The 18,571-nt window shown below is 44.0% G+C and overlaps 1 protein-coding gene across 1 annotated transcript in view; it reads left to right on the top strand.

Annotated features, from left to right (window-relative positions):
* Positions 1-18,571, top strand: part of LOC138303801 (uncharacterized) — a 229,414-nt gene that overhangs the window by 95,307 nt on the left and 115,536 nt on the right. Inside the window, exon 3 of the mRNA XM_069243223.1 lies at positions 10,437-10,805. Within this exon, the coding sequence (XP_069099324.1) occupies positions 10,437-10,805 (369 nt within the window). The remainder of the gene's footprint in view (positions 1-10,436; positions 10,806-18,571) is intronic.

Raw genomic sequence — 18,571 nt, 5'->3', positions numbered from 1 at the left:
TCGCTGATCATGCCCAGAAAAATATGCACATTTATCATTATACGTTTTCGAACTCCCTTGTGGAGGAGTCGAGCAATGTTCCCATTGTACATAATTAAAGATGGACTTAGGGCTACTCGCTTTGTGAATAAAGTGGTGTCCATAATAGGTGTAGCAAAACATATCACCATGATTATCTTTAAATTGGTAAGCATCTTCATCGTCATAGACAGTATAATATTGCAAATCTTTTAGCATAGCATCTACTGTCTTCACATCCCAATCATCAGAAACAATGCCTGGAATAACAATATCATTCATTGATAACTTAAGAACATACGGTATTTGAATCAATTCAGTAGGACCATATATATCAAACATTACTTTATCCCACACAATTCCATCCGGAATTGGTATTGCAGAAATGTTCACATTGGATAAGTCTCTTCGAACCATATGAGACGAAAAATGTGGTCTCAACACAGTCTCCACGTGCTCAATGTCTGATCGATCAGGAAGAAAATGACCATGTATTACCAGAAAAAAGGTAACCACAAATCCCAACCATAAAAAAATAGTCAGTACAGCCATAAAAAGCCACAAATAGTTCCAAGGAACAACAAAATATGTACGTTTAAGCCAACTTAGTAGCTTACGTGGACCTCGGATTGAAGACAGCGAAGACGAAGAGCTGGATACAGCCGCATCCGCGTCGTTGAAGCAGCCAGAGGCAGTTCTCGCAAAAGGTGCAACAGTGAACAAGGAAGCTGATGGAGGTTCTCTCCTAGGTACGCTATAAATCACATGTTCAGAAACATCAGTAGAACGTACAGCAACTTGAGAAAAAGAATCGATATCAATCGTCGACTGTGGAACAATCGCAAGATCATCTTCCACCCTCCCCAAGCTCGGAGAGGAAACATGGTCGGTGCTAATCACCTGCAGCGGGACTTCTTCCCCAGTAGTGAGAGGGATGCCGGAACTACTGGGTGACCCTCTTGGTCTGCTGTGCAGAATCGGCCACATGTTGTAACTTGACATTATCAATGGAAACAAAACGATTTCCTTTGGCCCCTTGCAGCGGCGGCAAAATCACAGTTCTCGTGCCGCTCACCCCCAAGACCGGGACAGGTGCTCGATAAGAAGGACCAAATTCTTTCTTTACTGCGACCTTTTCACGCACTAGATCCCCAATCCTGGGTATCCAACCAGTAGGTGTTACTGGCTCATCCTTAATTCCAGAGGAGGCAGCACTTGCAGAAGAGTTATCTTCACGGAATTGTTGTAAATCCTGCAAAACAGTGACACGATCATTTATGTCAAAGGGCGTTTCTGCCGCCTCCACACTAGGACCATCTAGATCAGGAACATACATTCGTGTTCCGAACAGGCACTCATATGAAGTACGACCCCCCAGTGACCTTCTAGGCAAGTTATTAAGTGCTCTCTGTACTCCATACAGGTGGGCTAGCTAACTACGACCCGTACCTATAACCCTAGCTGTTAAGGATTGCTTTAAATCACGATTTAAACGCTCCACAACAGAATTTCCCTCGGGATGAAATGGAGACGAGAATTGGAGTTGGACCCCCAACGAAGCCGTGGTGTCCCTGAATGCCTTAGAGGCAAAAGCAGGGCCCTGGTCCGAATGAAAAGCCGCAACTGCAAATGTATCGACAAAGATACGCAAATCTTTAATAACAGTCCGAGCGTCAGCCGAGCGCTGTGGCCAGACCCACACAAATCTGGAGCACGAATCTACAGCAACCAATATGTATTTGTATGCACTATCTGGTGTCAGTGGACCACAATGGTCCAAGTACACACACTGTAATGGTCTATTTGATATCAGAAGAGGAGTCTGCTGCGGGCGTCTAGACGACGATGCTTTAATTTGTTGACAGACGTCACAACAAAGGACATACTGCTTTGTCTCCTTATAGAGACCAGGCCACCAATAATGGGCCTGTAAAAGCGAAATCGTGGCAGCCACACCAGCATGCGCAGATGCCACCCCTTCATGCGCTGCAGAAATTAATCAAGGTCTCTCAATCTTATTCGGTAACTCACGTACACCAACGCCTGGAATATTAACAACAGCATTTAGTGCACCACTGAAGCAGTAACTATATTTAGAAGGGAATCCTTTAGGAAATGGCGTGCCATCAGCCGTAGCTTTTATGGCAGCCGAAATCTCTATGTCTGGTTTTGAACTCGAACGAGTTACCGCGGCTACAGTGGCTGCCGACTTTGCAGCCTCATCAGCCAAAGTATTCCCAGCAACGTGTATTCCAACGCGCTGGTGTCCAAGTGTATGTACAACATGGACTTTAGGAAGCGTCTCTTTCAGACCCGCAACCTTACCCCACAACAATTTATGTTTAATGGTGTTGCCTTTAGAATCTCTGAACCCATTCATTTTCCAATAATGCAGATATTCATTGAAGGATTGCACACAGTAGTAGGAGTCACAGACTAGCAAGGTCAATATCGCCGGCTCTGCATGCTCCAACGCTAACAAAAGAGCTTTGAGCTCAGCCAGCTGCGCCGTGCAATCTCCCAAGGTTTTAGTATAAGTATGTCGGGGGCAGAAGACTCCCCCCTCCATAGTCCCGCTCACCACCGCACATGCAGCAGAATACTGTTGTTTAGTCCCAACCGCCGGTTGCGCAGAGCCATCGGTATACATGACCACTTCATATTGGTCAATAGGCAATGTGCCAGCAGGAACCGGGTACTCTATTTCATATTGAAGAAATTCTTGAGTCTGCAGCTTAGGGTCAAATATGTAATCCACATCAGTGGCCGCCAAAGACGTAGCCCATTGTATCCACCGCGGGTGTAAAGCTTTCGAATTAGGAACACTCGCTTTTGTAACAGCCTCCAAGGCCGGAATTGGGGAAACGACAATAATGCGTTGGCCCTGGGCTAGCGGTCTTTCTTTGATCACAGCCATCTGTACTGCAGTGAGAATTTTCTCAGTCTGTGCAAAACGTTGTTCTGCAGCAGAATACAAGTGGGACTTGTATGCTATCGGGACTGTCTCCCCTTCATTAAAGGTGACATACTTAAATCCAACAGCCCCAGGAATCACCCTGATGACCAAATGAGTTTTATTGTCCCGTGTGTGTAAATGTTTAACCGCTAAGAGATCATTCTGCTGCTCTCGCAGTATGTGTGTATGCTCAATCGTCCAAAATCTACTTGAAAAATTCGGGCGAATCAGTTCATATAAGGGTTTTATACGTGTAGCATAATCAGGAATGTAAGTTCTGCCAAAATTCAGAAACCCCAACAAAGACTGGAGCTTCCGAACCGTATTAGGAGGCTGCAGTAAAGCACATTTCTCCAAAAAATGGGGCGCCAGGCTCTTGCCCTCACTCGATAACTCATATCCCAGGAAAATAACACTGAGGAAGGCAATCTTCGATTTCTTAAAATTAAACTTATAACCAATATCAGCAAAACCCACAACAATGCGCGATACGCGACTGAGATGTTGTAGAATCTCATCGTCCGTCAAATAAATGTCATCAACATATGATAACGCCTCAGGGTCCAACTCGTGCAGAAGTTCAGTCACACGAGCCGAAAACAGTCCTGGGCTATTCTTATACCCCTGAGGTAAACGACAAAACTTTTTCTGAGAGCCAAACGCACTGAAACTGGTATAGTCCCGACTTTCGGGTGCTATATTCTGGCAGAAAAATCCATTCGAGATATCCAAGGTTGTTTTGTATTTTTTACGCACTATATTATTCATAAGCGCAGCGCTATGTGAATTCTGTATTGCATATGTGCGTGTATGACTATTCAAATGTCTGTAATCCACCACTATCCTATAGGAATGGTCCGGTTTAGCAACCGGAAATAAGGGATTATTCATCGGCGAGACACAAGGCTCAATCACACCTTGGTACTCCAATTGTGTAAGAATTTTCCGAACCGATGCCCTTGCTTCAAATTTAATAGGATATTGCGGCTGTGGCTGAGGTTCTCCTTTAATGGGAATGACATGATAAGGTGATTGTTTATCCCACCCCACATTATTTCTATATAGGGCGGGGGCTTGTGCTAGAGGCCATGATTTACCATATGACTCCGCTAGTTCTCTCGGAACAAGTGGTGAAAAGGAAGGCGCAATAACCTCCTCCCCAACTGGACAGTCGCAAACAAAGTCAGGTGGCCAATCTTGTTCGGCCAACAGGACATCATATGATTTCACCATATGGTCCCAAAAGATGGCGTGTACAACGCGGTCAATGTCCCTTTCTAATCGTAGAGTCACAAGATATACTTGATCAGGATCAGAGACTCGCATATCCGCCGTCTCGACTTGTATGAAGTCATCAGTTGCTTTCGCCTCCAGATGCTCTAGAAGACTCCGGCGAACTATTGTGACCTCTGCCGCGCTGTCTAACAGCGCTAACGCCCATGTCTTGTTCGTCAAGAGAACTCTCATCTTGAGCGGCATGTCTAACTGAGACTGCTGCCACTTTCTTCTTTTTAAATTGCTGTTTTTGTTGCAGCGGTTTCTCTTCTTGTTTAATAGAAACCTCCGCTGAGCGTTGTGAATCCTGTCTCGGTTTCACGTACTCCGTCCTCCGCTCTGACCGCCCACCTCTCTCACTTCTTTTCTCCGAGGAGTCCTGAAAGGAACGAGATTGGGGCGTATCAGTATATTGATATCTATCAGGCGTCTTCAAAGTATCCCTATTCCTGAGATTATACTTATTTTGTGGGGTCTCCGGTTGCGGAGACTGCCCACCATCTTTCTTAGGTGTTTGCTGCTTCTTATCCCAGCGCTTTTTCGCACCCTCAGGTTGCTGTTGCTTAGAATTATCCTTATTATTTTTACCCTGCAATTGTGGCTTCTGCGGTCGAGCCCCTAGGCTATCACGACCAATACTAGAATATGTTTCAGCTATTATTCTCGGAAGTTCCCGCTCCTGATTAATCTGCGGAACGTCCCAAAGACGCATTCGCACTGCTAGTGCTACAGCCTCCCCCTTGAGATTACTCAAAATAATAGAAGAACCCGCGTCAAAATTACCCATCAATTGCATGCCTAAATCTAAGGCAGGGGCAGCCCCATATTCATCCTGAATTTGTTTAAGCACCTCTGGCAAATTAGCCAAAGTCGGTGTACCGTGTGCTGTAGTATAGAGTGCGGCAAACACCGTGCCCCAAGTATTACAAAGATCCACCGTAGGAACCATCCCATACGGCAAACACATCGTCAAAATTCTATGCTTATCCTGAGGTCCCGTATGGGGAAATACTGCTTCCAGCGTATTAATTTTTTGCGCCAGCCAAAATGGAGTCTCCTCACGTTTAGCCAGTACTTTGCCCATTACAGAGTGTACAGTGGCCGGATTTATTCCCGGCACCACCGCATGTGGGTGAGCTGGAGCAGCACGCGCTGCATTAGTATTTAATGTCTGCATCACAAACTGAACTAATCGTCTGTACGTTGCAGTTAATTCCACATATAAACGACGCACTTCAGCCACTGCCACATTTGCCACTCCAGGATATGGTGTATATGTAGCCAATAAAGGCCAGGTCGGACCATCATTACTCAACGGACCTAACCTTACTGGTGTTACTGAATGTGGGAGGGCGCCATCAAGCCAATTATGGTGTTCTTGATAAGATAAAGGTATTTCTAAGTATGCATAAGCCCTGTAGTGTCCAGGGACATTCGCAACAGTATATTAGTGAAAAGTATTTGTACCCCCATCAGCTGCTGGAAATATGACCCAAGAATAAAAAAGTTCTGTTCTATAGGCTGCATGGGCGTCCACCACAAAAGTGACCGGACCCCCTGGACCGTCAGTCCATGTGCTATCAGATGACCCGTGAGCGGCAATCGCATATTAAGCGGTATATTTATTACAACTGGATTCGCCATTAGTATAACAATAATGGCTCTAGGACAGAGAAGGCACACCAATATCGGGGTATTTCCTTTCAAAGTTCAAGCTTGAACAACCAACCACTCAGTAATAGGATGTACCCAACCTGTGGTGGCGGAAACCCTCAGCCCCACGGACGTCTCCGCATACGGAACCGAGGAGTCAAAATATATACGAGACCGAGAGAGTCAGTCGGACCCAAACATTAGAGCCAGACCAAACGTTGGCGCCGCCATGTCGCGTGGGCTCTCATTATCCTAAATGAGACTACTGGATTTCTAGGCAGCAGGATCGATAACGGTGTGGGGGACTGAGTCTGACCCACGTGTAAGGAACTCTGTCACCCTAAATCCGGTTGTTGCTCCGGCTAACTAGCAGTGCCTCATTTCTCCCACGGGGAAGAAATGATTGGGCAGCCGAGCGCATGACATCTTTGGAACTTCTCAGGGAAGTCGTGGTCACTCAGATCCAAACCAACTCTCTCATTCACAATATGGTCTCATATACAAATGACAAAGACAGTATAAGTTTTATATAATGTTTTAATAAAACGACTGTATTTTAGATATTAAGGCGTGAGCCGCAATAACCAGAACAATACAACATAGTAGGATTGATATAGTAACCAGGAGAGTAAAACATAGAAATAAAGCTATCATAATTCCTAACCGTTTCTACTCTCCCTCTGCTTGTTCTATTTAGAGCACAGCATGTTAAGCTTTCAGCTTGCCTTTCTGTATCACTAGGGAGACGGACACACTCATACCTGAGCAAAGGCCTGTGATCTGGTTCAGCATCTGCAACGAGGCAGTCAGCGTCTAGTTGTGGTTCCCTGGTCGGAATCTCCCTCCTCCATGTATTGGGACAAGGAAGTGATTTTATAACTAACATGTCATCGTGATCACAAAATGTTCCTACGCAGGAATGGCAAGTCTAGACTCCTACCACGTCTATCGGCAATGTACCAGACTGTATCCTTGACTAAAGCACAGATTGAATATGTTATGAAGAACTCCAGTGCTGAAGTAGGCAAAACAGTGTGATATGAATAAAAAACAACACCGTAGAACTGGCTATTCTGTAAAATAACAGTACGAAGCCTAATAGAAAGCATTTAGAGCAAAGTGCACAGAGGCTCTAAGCTGTTAGCAAATGAATAAAATATATTTAGGGCAAAGTGCACAGAGGCCTAAGGCCTGAAGCTAATGCGCAAAATATACGTAAAACTGACCACACTACAGTGAGACCAAGAAACACTTTTGTATGTCAGGGTTGGGGCAGTTGACTGTCAACATCCCTTCGCCAGAAATCTGCATGTTCTGCAAATCTGCCAAGAGGAGCTGCCTGAGGTCTGTCTTGAAGGAAAGAACTGACTGACTGCTGAGAAGGGGTGCTGCTGGTACTCTTGCTGGAAAAAGACACTGCCTTGAAAAAGAGGACTGTGACGAACTAAGACAGGAGGAGCAGAGTACAGCCTGATACGATGCAGAGAGGGACTGCACTGCCATATTGTAGAGTCAGGCATTGAACGCCTTTGGTCTCTGCATTGTGCCAGAAGTAAAGTGCCCGTGACTTCAGAGGTGCCTGAAGAATCGAGACCACACATCTGCAATCACTTCAATGAAAACCGACTGTCCCAACAGGATGTGTGCTCCTGCAAGAAAGTACACCGCAATTGGTGGTTTACCACCGACCACTGTGTGAGCATCTTTGCAGCTCGAGTGATCTCTCATCTTGTTTGGATGGGCAACTTGTTTCTGGGTCTAAGGAAGACATGAAATGGGGTTTCAGATAAAAAAGGCCTATTTATTGTACTCTTTTCCACTTTAATTTAAATTGATGAAAGGTTTTTAAAAGCTACAATTCTTGCCAGCAAAATACTTTTAGGTATCAATTTAGAATTGGAATTTTGTGATTGGTTAGGCACTTAAGGGATGCTGCCATTAATCAATCAACAAATAATACCCGGGATGCTCCTATTAAAATATTGTTAAATTAAATTATCAGGGTAATCCATTCGGTATTTACTTCCCTTCTACATTACGTATCTTGAGTACAATTAGTAATACCTGTCCTATCCACTCCTCTTCACATACGTCAATCAGTCTAAACCAGAAATATAATCAGCTAATTATCAATTTCAATGATTTCAAATCATTAAAATCAAGGTCGAAAAATAATGTTTTTATTTTAATTTTAGATCTTTGGACATACACAAGACATCTCTTATTTTTATCTCGTTTTCTCTTACAATTCCATGCCTCTTATCAATTTCAACCCTTCACGTACACCATTTCAGGCTTTCTTATTTATTGTCTCTCTACAAAAAATAGGTCAGTCCATCACCACTTTCTCCGTCACAAGAGGCAGGATAACCCATCGTCTCCCATTTGTGGCACTAAACCTGGTCTACTTTCAAGACGGTGTTAAAATGCTTTCATACAAACTCTTAATTTTTTTTTTTATTGGCGTTCATACAAAATGCAAAAATCCTATATACTATGTCCAATAGCAGGTACAATACTGTATGATATTTCGTTAAGGTTTAATTAATAAGCAGCTTTTCCTACAAATTTCTTGTTTTCTCACCAAGAATGTTTTTGTGCTGCTCATCACCCCCAACTGTAAAGTCTCCATTGTTGTGGTTTTCCTTTTTATTGAAGGTACAATTAAATCACCTAACATACTATAGCAATAGAGCCCGCTGATGAGGGCTATAATGAAGCGCTATTGCCCAAAGCACAAGGGCTATGATGCTATTGGAACATTTCGCCCACTCAGGCTAGAATTTGTAAAAACAAATGTTTGGAAACATGAATAAAGCATTGTAATGTTGGTGCAAGAGGTCTTTACCAGCCATTATTGGCCCTCGGTACTGATATAATTAATAAAGATAAAAATACAACATAATTGCACGGAAGGTAATATTCAGCGCCTCAAAATGGGAAATGGCACCTCGTTTATAAACATATATTTATTTTAAAAACATTGTTACTCAAAATGCCTCGATCAAGAGCACAAAGGGACCCAACTCTATTGACCTATGCCAAGACCATAGGCCAAGCAGCTCATACTAAACGTAACTCTCCCTCTAAAGCTCCTTGCCCTGGCACTTGTCATTGTTTACATTGTTGCAATAAAACTACTGGCGGGAAGAGAATTTATTGCACGTGGTTGGGTAAATCAAATATCGATACGGAGTGGAATAAGTGGTCAATAGCAAAACAGAGTCAAACACCATAGCGATCACATTTGTGATTTTTCCTGAATCCAGTCTAGAACCAGTACTTTAGGTCTTTTGGTACCTCATCATAGTCATCGGGATGCTAAGAGAACAAGATGTTGCAGAAGAGGCTAGAATTGGTGGAGAAGCCAGGAAACATTTGAGCTCCTAGAGCTATGAGAGCACTGTGACTCATGTGGGCGCTATAAACCAAGGGGAGGATCCAGGGCCATTGTGTGCTAGAAACCGTGACTGGTATCTGGTGCAAAAGAGCCATTACGTACCACTGGAAACTCAATCATTGATTGCAGAATGGAACTAGCAGACATGGGGCGGCTATGAATCATGGTGTTCTAGGTGCCAAGGGCCTATCAACATGATTTATATGTGATTGGAATATGCTAGATGTTAAAGGGTTTCTAGGAACTGTGAAGGACAAATGGTCATATGTACAAAGGTTTTTTCGAGGTCATGAATGGTCTAATTAGCAGAATTGGGCCGTTTGCAACTAAAAAAAAGCAAAATTGCAATTCTGTATCTTGTTACCGAATCACAATTTAGGTTTGCGATTTGGTATTTGGAAGGATAGTGTTTAGATCACGCCTTCCAAAAATACCGATTTGCAGAGGTATGTATTAATGTTTTGCAAACTAATTATGGTAGCAAAACACATTTTTACAGACTTCTGAAAGATAGTGGTTTATCATTTACAAGTGGGAAGAAATCCTCATGAGACCCCTTACCCTTTGAGAATTAAAAAAAAAAACTTTCAGTGGACCACTGCCTACTCTTAAAAAATTGTTAATTTTTCTTTTGAAATGCATCCCGTTTTCCTTTAAAAAGAAGGGACTTCATTTCAAAGAAAAAAAAACTGCTTTATTAAAAAGACATCACAGACATGGTGGTTTTCTGACCCCAGCAGGCCACCATCCCTCTGATTGCTCTGGCTCCTAGTAGTTCACAAATTGGAACATATGGTAGGTCTGTTTGCAACCCCACTAGGTATCTTTATTTTAAAATCTACTCTTTAGTACATTAGGAATCATGATTTCCAAATTGCATTTCGGTAAGAATCACAATTTGGAAATCGCTATTCCTAATGTTTGCAAATATGGCCCAAGGTCTGATGTGGATGCTAGAAGGAATCAGACACCAATGGGAGTTGATAAGATACATGAAAGGAGCAGGGGGACTTGGAAGAGGGGTATAGGAGCTGGGAGAGGGCAGGGAAGATATTAATGGCTATGGTGACTGAAGTCAGGCTTACAAATCTTTGGTGGCTGATTTTTTAATAGTTGTCTTTTTTGCTTCCCCAGAGGAAAGCTCACCCCACCATAGCCTGCTCCCTCCTGCATCCAAACGGCCAAGAAAAACCTCTCCAAACTCATTCTCAAGAAATTCCTTCAAGAGGTACCTGGGTGAACCTGTGCTGCGATTTGGGCCTGCTGGAGTGGCAGGGGTCCCTAAAAGCCCGCTGCCAGCAGATTATTGCTTCAAGAGATCCGAAAGGAAGAACACAGAGGGTGAAGATGCTGGGTCCCACTGCATGGCAATCTGGACAAACCAGACCAACGGGAGCCTGGGTAGACCCTTCTCTCCATTACAGAACCCTGGTGAGCATGGGTCTTCGCAGGACAGAGATGAGAGCCCCAGCCAGAGCAAGGATAGCAGTGGCAGCTGTGCAGGTGAGTGAGTGAGTACAGATATGAGATTGGTAAAAGTGGGAATGGTAGAAATAAGTGAATGAATGACTGAGTGAGTGATGACTCTTGGGTTCAAAGGCTACCTTCCTCTGATTATTAGCTGTTGTGGTATAGATGTTGCTTTGGGGCGCCAGAGGTATACTCTTATTTCAGAGGTGCTTGGGACTTTTGACTGAGCGCTTTAAAGTCTCAATTAGTGGAGGTTTGACAATGTGACGGACAGCCAAGGGTTCTTTCTCACTATCGTCTTGCCCTGAAGCTATGTATTGGTTGTCGCACCATGAGCACTAATTCGCGGATTGCATTCATGAACAGTGGAAGTGGTCTTTGTACTGCATCTGTCCTTGATCTCTGGCACATTCCCTAACGATTATCATTTTTTAAATTGTTCAGACATTTTGACCACTGAGACCATTCCTTCTTTCGGCAGAGGCGTCAATAGTGCTAGAATTTTTTTCTTAAATACTCTTGAAAAGAATCTTGCCCAAGGGCATCTAGATGGAAGGCAGCAGAACCAGTAGCGGCTCGCAGGCCGCGGAAGGGGTGGGGCGGGGAGGAGGCGTGCAGGGGCATAGGGGCATTGGGGGGGGAACTAATATGTATTTAAATAAAAAAAAAACACTTACCTTTCCAGCGTGGTCCCGTGCTGCCCTCCTATTCCCTGCTTGCTGCAGGCACAGGCTCCCAGCCTGCCCTGCAGCCAATACTGACGCTGCCCAAAGCAGCATCAGGATTGGCTGGGAGCACCCAGGCAAGGCGCTTCCAGGCAGACTGGGAGCCTGTGCAGGCTCTCTCCAGCGCGGCAACACAGTTGCCGGGCTGGAAAGCGCCTACATCGCATGTGTGTTTGGCCGGCCCCAGGCGGCTGTCCAAACACACATGCGCTCTGAGGGGGAGTGCACTCCCCCTCAGTGCACGTCACCCCCATGGCTCCACCCCTTTTAAAGAAAACCATAATAAACATAGTTTATTATGGTTTTCTTTATTATCATTTTCTTTAGAAGGTTTTGCAGCTGCTGGTGCGGCCGCCACACTCCTCAGCCCATACTGAGTAGCCGCCACTGAGCAGACCCAAGTACCTTCCATTAAAGGTGCATTGTATATATATTAAAGCGCTTCAATAACTCTTTGGGGTAGTGTATATACAAGCAATTGTAATGATTAGACCTGGCATCTTTGGCATGGTTTCCCCCTGTCTTTTTGCCTCTGTCACCTACATTTTTGACAATGTGCTTAGTTTTTTCTGGTTTTGGTAATCTGGGCACTTTACAACTTACTGATCAGTGCTGAAGTAAAAGTGTTCCCTTTGTAAATTGTGATTATGATTGGTTACCCACGATTGTCATATTTTATTTACTAGTAAGTCCCTAGTAAAGTGCACTGTGTGTGCCCAGGGCTTGTAAATTAAATGCTACTAGTGGGCCTGCAGCACTGATTGTGCCACCCACATGAGTAGCTCTATAAACATGTCTCAGGCCTGCCACTGCAGTGTCTGTATGTACAGTTTTGTACTGCCACTTCAACCTGGCTAGTGTACCCACGTGCCAGGCCCAAAGCTTCCCTTTTAGTACATGTAAGTCACCCGTAAATTAAGCCCAAGGTAGACCCATGGGCACGGTGCAGTGTATTTAAAAGGTAGGACATGTACTGGTGTGTTTTACATGTCCTGATAGTGAAATACTGCCAAATTCAGTTTTCACTATTGCAAGGCCTATCCTTCCCATAGGTTAACATGGGGATTGCCTTGAAATGTATGAGAATGAAAGGAGTTTGGGGTCTCTGAACTCACAATTTAAAAATACATATTTTAGTGAAGTTGTTTTTAGATTGTAAGTTTGAAAATGACACTTTTAGAAAGTGGACATTTTCTTTATTAACCATTCTATGCCTCTGCCTGGCTGCTGAATATACATCTGTTTCAGGATGACAATTGGGCTAGTTGCGAATTCACTCTATCCTGGGCTAGAGTGGCGGGAGGAGCTGACACTTGCACCTGAATAGGGCTGTGTCTGCCCTTACACAATGCAGTCTCCAACCCTCTAGAGTGTGTCTGGGACCAGAGCAGGAAAGGGAGGGTCTTGTGCACTACAAAGACTTTCCTTTGATGTTTGCCTACTTCAAAGGCAGAAATGAGTATAAGTATTTGTTCCAAAACCCCAGACGTTTAGAACACTTCTGGATCAAGAGGAGACTCTGCCAAGGAGAAGAGTTGTAGAGCGGTAAGGAGGAGTGCTGCTCCTTTGCTCTGTGTGCTTTGCTGGGTTGGCCTGTAGTTGCTGCCTCTGCTTAGGAGAGGACAAAGTCTGGACTTTGCTGTATATCCTGCTTGTGAAGTTTCTCCAAGGGCTTGGACTGAGCTTGCCTCCTGTTAAGAAGTCTCAGAGACATCAAAGTCTTCACCTGCCAGCCCATGGGTTCTCTTGCTGAGGACCCTGACTTGCCAAGTGTTGCCCACTCAGTTCCTGGGCCCTTGGGAGTGAAACCTGGCATAAAAATAAGAAGAACCAGGGACACCGACTCCGGACGACTCCAGAACTGGTGACACTGCCTGACTCTGCACCGCTACCTGCAAACAAAGCCGTGGTTCCTGCTGAAGTGCGACAACTCCGACCGACACTGCAGGCCTAACGCTGCTGAAGTCCCACAACATTGTGAGTCCTCAGTTCCATGTCCCGATGTCCATGACATCTGACTGCTGCGGCACCTGTTGCCCCCTGGTATGACCGCGACCCCGAGAGCTCGCCCCATCGCGTCTTGACCCGCTGGACTCAGCGACCCTAACAGATCACAAGGAATCAACACCTCGCCACCAACACCGCCTCACCTCCGTTGCCTACATAAGAAATCAACACCTCACCTCACCCAATGGAAGTAGTAAGGAACTGACACCGCACCTCCTGCAGAGCAGCACGGAACTGATGCCACACCAGCTCCAGCGATGCCTCACCTCTCGAACTCCGTGCCACATCTTTGACTCTGCCTCGTTTCTAAGGTACTGTACCTGGGGTCCATGCGACTCTGTGATCGGCGCTGCCCTCCCTCGCAAGAGGCACCTGACTATTGAGAACAGCTTAGTCAACAACATTGTGATAGCCCCAGTTGGAGATATTGTTTTAAGCGCTGTATAGAAATGTAATCTTTGAAAATTCATATCTTTGCATGTGCATGTTGGATTTTTGTCGTTTAGGTCTTGTTTTACTTAGATAAATATTGGATATTTTTCTAAACTGGTGTGGAGTCATTTTGTAGTGTTTTCACTGTGTTACTGTGTGTAGGTACAAATACTTAACACATTGCCTCTGGAATAAGCCTGACTGCCCGTGCCATGCTACCAAGGGGTGAGCAAGGGCTATATTAAGAGTGTGACTGCCTTACCCTGACTAGAATGAGGGCCTCTACTTGGACAGGGTGTAAACTGACTGCCAACTAGCAGTCCCATTTCTAACAATATTATTATATATATTATATAACTACAATGGAGCACAATAATAGGGTTCTTTTTGGAGGTAAGGGTTCTAAGGAGAAAGCCTCTCCTTTTTGCTGTTAAGCTATTACGTAATGTGACTGATTGGGATGAGGCCCTTGATATTTCACTGTCACCTGCAGAGTTGGCACAGAATGCAAGTACCACAAAGACCAAAGATGGGAAAAGACACCAGAGACTCCTCTATCAGGATGCCCACTATTACTGACACTAACAGCGGGAACATCTGACAGAAGGCTGGGGTGCACCAGCAAATTGTGGGAGTAACCTCTCTGGGTACTTTCTTTCCTAAGGCAAACTGGAGTGGAAACACAACTACTGTGGTGGATGTGGGGAGAGTGCTGTGCCACCTGTTCTACCCTATTAACCGAGAGCTTACTATGGGAGCTACAGTGATTTACAGGGAGATAAATCGCTATTCTTGGTTTGGGTTTTGACAGTACAACTGTAGAGCAGACCTATTTCTTGCAATAAACGTAGAATTGCCTTTGAGTCCACCCCTTTCAACCATTGGTTTTCTTAGACCAGCCTTTTCACCTCTTGGCTGAAGACATTTTGGCTCAGCCTGGTATAGTATGCTTATCTCATTTGAGGCTATTAGCTATTTGAATGTATCCTTCCATCTCCACAGGAGTGCTTGCATTGAACTGCATGAGGGACTTCTTTACAATTAAAGATCTCTTTGCCTGCTCCACTTGACTCCTTACTGTGTGTCTTTCTCTAACGTGCTAATGCTGCATTGTTACAATAAACCCAGGTCTAATGGGTTAAGGAATACTTGTTCTTGATAGGTTGGGCCTGTTCATTAACTAGGGGAATTAAAAGTTGCATAGTTTTCTCCTTGCGTCACACCTATAATTCTTGCATAAACAAGAGACATTCTGCATTGTATTCGAAGACTACACTGCTGGGTTAATCAAAAGAAAAAAAGATTTTGGAGAAAACTTCACACATATTTCATATGTGAAGACCACAGTTTGGTACATTGATCAGAGAAGGAGTGATGCACTCAGAGGCAGAGGTCCTCTATGAGCTGACATTAAGGAACCACAGTAGAGGAGCTGGATTACAGTTTGAAGTTCATGAGTTGCTAGGCTTTGGAGTTTGTTTTACCATCACAGCCGATGCAAGACAACCTGGAATACTGGAGAAATGCTAGAGACCCAACACGGCTAGAAATTAATGTTAGAATGGGGCACAAGGGGCCACAGATAAACCTAGTGCGGCCACTTTGCTTGAGAAAAAACTAGTGTGATCTCACTTAACTTAATGGCAATCTCTTGTTACATTTGTAATGTTAGATTCCAAAAAGTATGCTACTAAGCCACATCACATATTTACGTGCCATTGATGGAGAACAAAAATGTGCAAGCACTGGGGAACATCGTAAACAACCTAAACGTGAGTTGCTTCTGTTTGCGCCACTTGTAGTTTTTGAGCTAATTTTATTAGGACAAAATACATCCTTGCGTCCAAAATAGTTGCACAAACAGATTTTATGCTAAAATATAGAGCCAGATGTCGGTTTTGCATTTCACATATTTAAATGTGTTTTTCTTAATTTTACAGCATTTCATATAATATTGCACATACAAAGCATGCGAGTTTCACACACCCCAGTGGTCACCAATAATTATAACTGTGAAGAGCATCAGTACGCAACTGTGTTGGTATACTTAGGGGCTTTTTTACAAGTGGCTTGCGCTGCCGGTGTATCACTTTTTGTGACAGACAGATGGCGCAGGCTGCAGGCCCATATCTTCAAGGCCACGCAAAGCCACTTTTCATGGCTGTCTAGTTGTGGAATAAGGCAACGTAGCGCAAGTCGATGCGTTGCCTTACTTTGCGGCAAAGAGGTGTTCCATGGGTGTTGCAGTGGGTGTTCCCAAGCAACACCCATGGATTTTGATGCATTTACAGATTAATAATGTTTTGTACACCTGGGAGTGCGTCAAAAGCGTACTCCGCCCCAGGGTTGGCATAAGGGTGGCGCAACGGGGAGAAATATCTTTATTTCTCTCGTTTTTTTCCTCTTTCAATGTGTTCTTCATTCTGCAATAAGGTATCCTTTCCTTCACAAAACAATCCTCCCCACAATGCAGGCACCATTGCATCATGGTGCAAGGGTGCCTGCGTTGGCGCATGGCAGAAATTTGTGTGTTAGTGCTGGGGAAAATGACAGGATTGTGCTGTATCTTCTATATACAGCACCACCTGCCCTTTTGTTTTGACGCAGGGCAGAGCATCAAGAAGGCTTGCAGTGCTGCCCTGCGCTAATACACTGTAAAAGAGGCCCACGGTATAAGTAGCACAGTGCTGCACTCAACTCAAGTGACACACTTAAGTTAGGGTAATCTTGCACATTGTGGCAGTAAGGTGTGCCTGCTCTACATATACCCAGTTCCAAAGCCCATTGCCTTTCCGCTTTGTTTCTTCACACACTACTACTTTCTTACATAGTGACGTAAGTGGATGAGGACCATCAGACCTGGCCATCTTCCTGCCTTGCATAACCTGAAAGACCCACGTAGTCGCACCCTTTGTGTTTGCTACGGGTGTTTTAAAGCTGCCAGTGTGTACTGCCTGCCCAATTGTGTCCTTGTGCTTGAGTATTCATGATATAGGCAAAAATACATGGTTAAATATATATTTGCCGAAGGTAGGGGCCCCTATGTCCACCTTCTTGCCGATTTACCTCCCTGCTATGAATTCATAGACTTTACACTTCACCTCTTTGATTTGGTCAGTGGTCCTCTGTCTTCGCTTCTGTACTATAGTGTCATTGAATAAAGAGAGATGGCTAAATAAACATTCAAGGTCAGATGAGACTGGACTCATGCAATTAGATTTCCCATCTTCCTTCCTGCTGTAACCTTAAGAACCCAATTTAGACCCTTTGTCTAAGTTTTCTGGATTTTGATTCAGGGATACTCTCTGATGCCGTTTGGGGTCCTTGCAACAACATTCGACGATGACTAATTTTGTCCCCCACACAGGAGAATCTACGGGGTAGCCTGAAAAATAAAGTATCTACGACTCTGAACAATATGGCACTAAACAAGTGAACGAAAAGGATGACCAAAACATTTGTAGCAAGGTTGTGAGGGTTGTTCCGTTGAGGAGTGATAAGGCTGAAAAATGATGCATTGAAACCATAATTTTAAACTCATTTGGCCAAATAGCGTTTTTTCCTGTAATTATTTCTATTTTTTTCATTCTTCATTCATTTTTTTCTGCAATTCGTTCGTTTGATCTTTTGGTCTTTATATCATTCCTTCCTTCTTTCTATTCTTCTTTCAATACTTGGTTCTTTCCTCCTCTCTTTTCTTTTTCATTCTCTCGTCTTCTTGTTACGTTTCCATTCTTATTTATAATTTTATTTCATTTTATTTCTTCCTTTCCACTTTCCCTTCCTCTGCCCTTTCCTCATTCATTATTTTTTCCTTTCTTATCATCTTTCTGTCCATCCTTCACCCTTCTTTAATTCTATGGCTTTTTCCTCTTTCATTCCTTTTATTGCCCTTCCCTCCTTCTTCCTTTCTTCCTTCCTCTCCCATTCCTTCCTTCCATATGTAGTTTTCTATGCTGTTTCATAGTTTCGAAGCTTTCTTTTTGTCTTTCGCTTCTCCCTGTTTTTATTTCTTTGTTACCTCTTCTTTTTACTGTCCTTTACATCCTTTGTTCCTTCCTACTTTTCCCCTTTTCATCTGTCTTTCCTACTCTCTCTCTTTCCTTCCTCTTTTCATTCATCATTAGTCTTATTTACTTGCTTCAAACCTGTTTCCTTTTTTAACCATCTTCTTTTCCTTCTTTGCAATCTCATGTCCTTTCTTCATTCTCTTACTCTATTATCCTCTCCATTTTTTCTTTTCCATGTTCATCATTTCTCTTTAGTCCTATCAAGCGTTTGGGCCCTTTGTCAATACTTTGCCATCCCCCACCAAGACCACAGCTTTGTCTTGTTTTCTTCTTTCGTACAATATGTATTAGCTGCTCACTTCTACCTTGTGGCCTGGGGACACATAGCTAAGTAAATTATAGGTACCAAGAGACACTCCTTCTGACCCCCGCCTCAGCTGCATGCTTCACTGCATACCCACTTGAGGGGAATGACCATACAGGCCCAAGAATACAGGTCCTTTTCTGCTTGTTTTCCCGCGAACCCAGGGGCAGATCTGCTTGCATTCTCTGCCTGATCAGAGCTGTCGTGGTTGTGGTGCAGGGGTTGGGTGGTAAGGACAGGACCGAGCATTGTTAGGATGGT

This window comes from Pleurodeles waltl, chromosome 7, assembly GCF_031143425.1.
Source record: "Pleurodeles waltl isolate 20211129_DDA chromosome 7, aPleWal1.hap1.20221129, whole genome shotgun sequence".
In the NCBI taxonomy this organism is placed as follows: domain Eukaryota; kingdom Metazoa; phylum Chordata; class Amphibia; order Caudata; family Salamandridae; genus Pleurodeles; species Pleurodeles waltl.
Note: the sequence above shows the minus strand (reverse complement) of the source record. Positions and strands in the feature narration are given on the sequence as shown.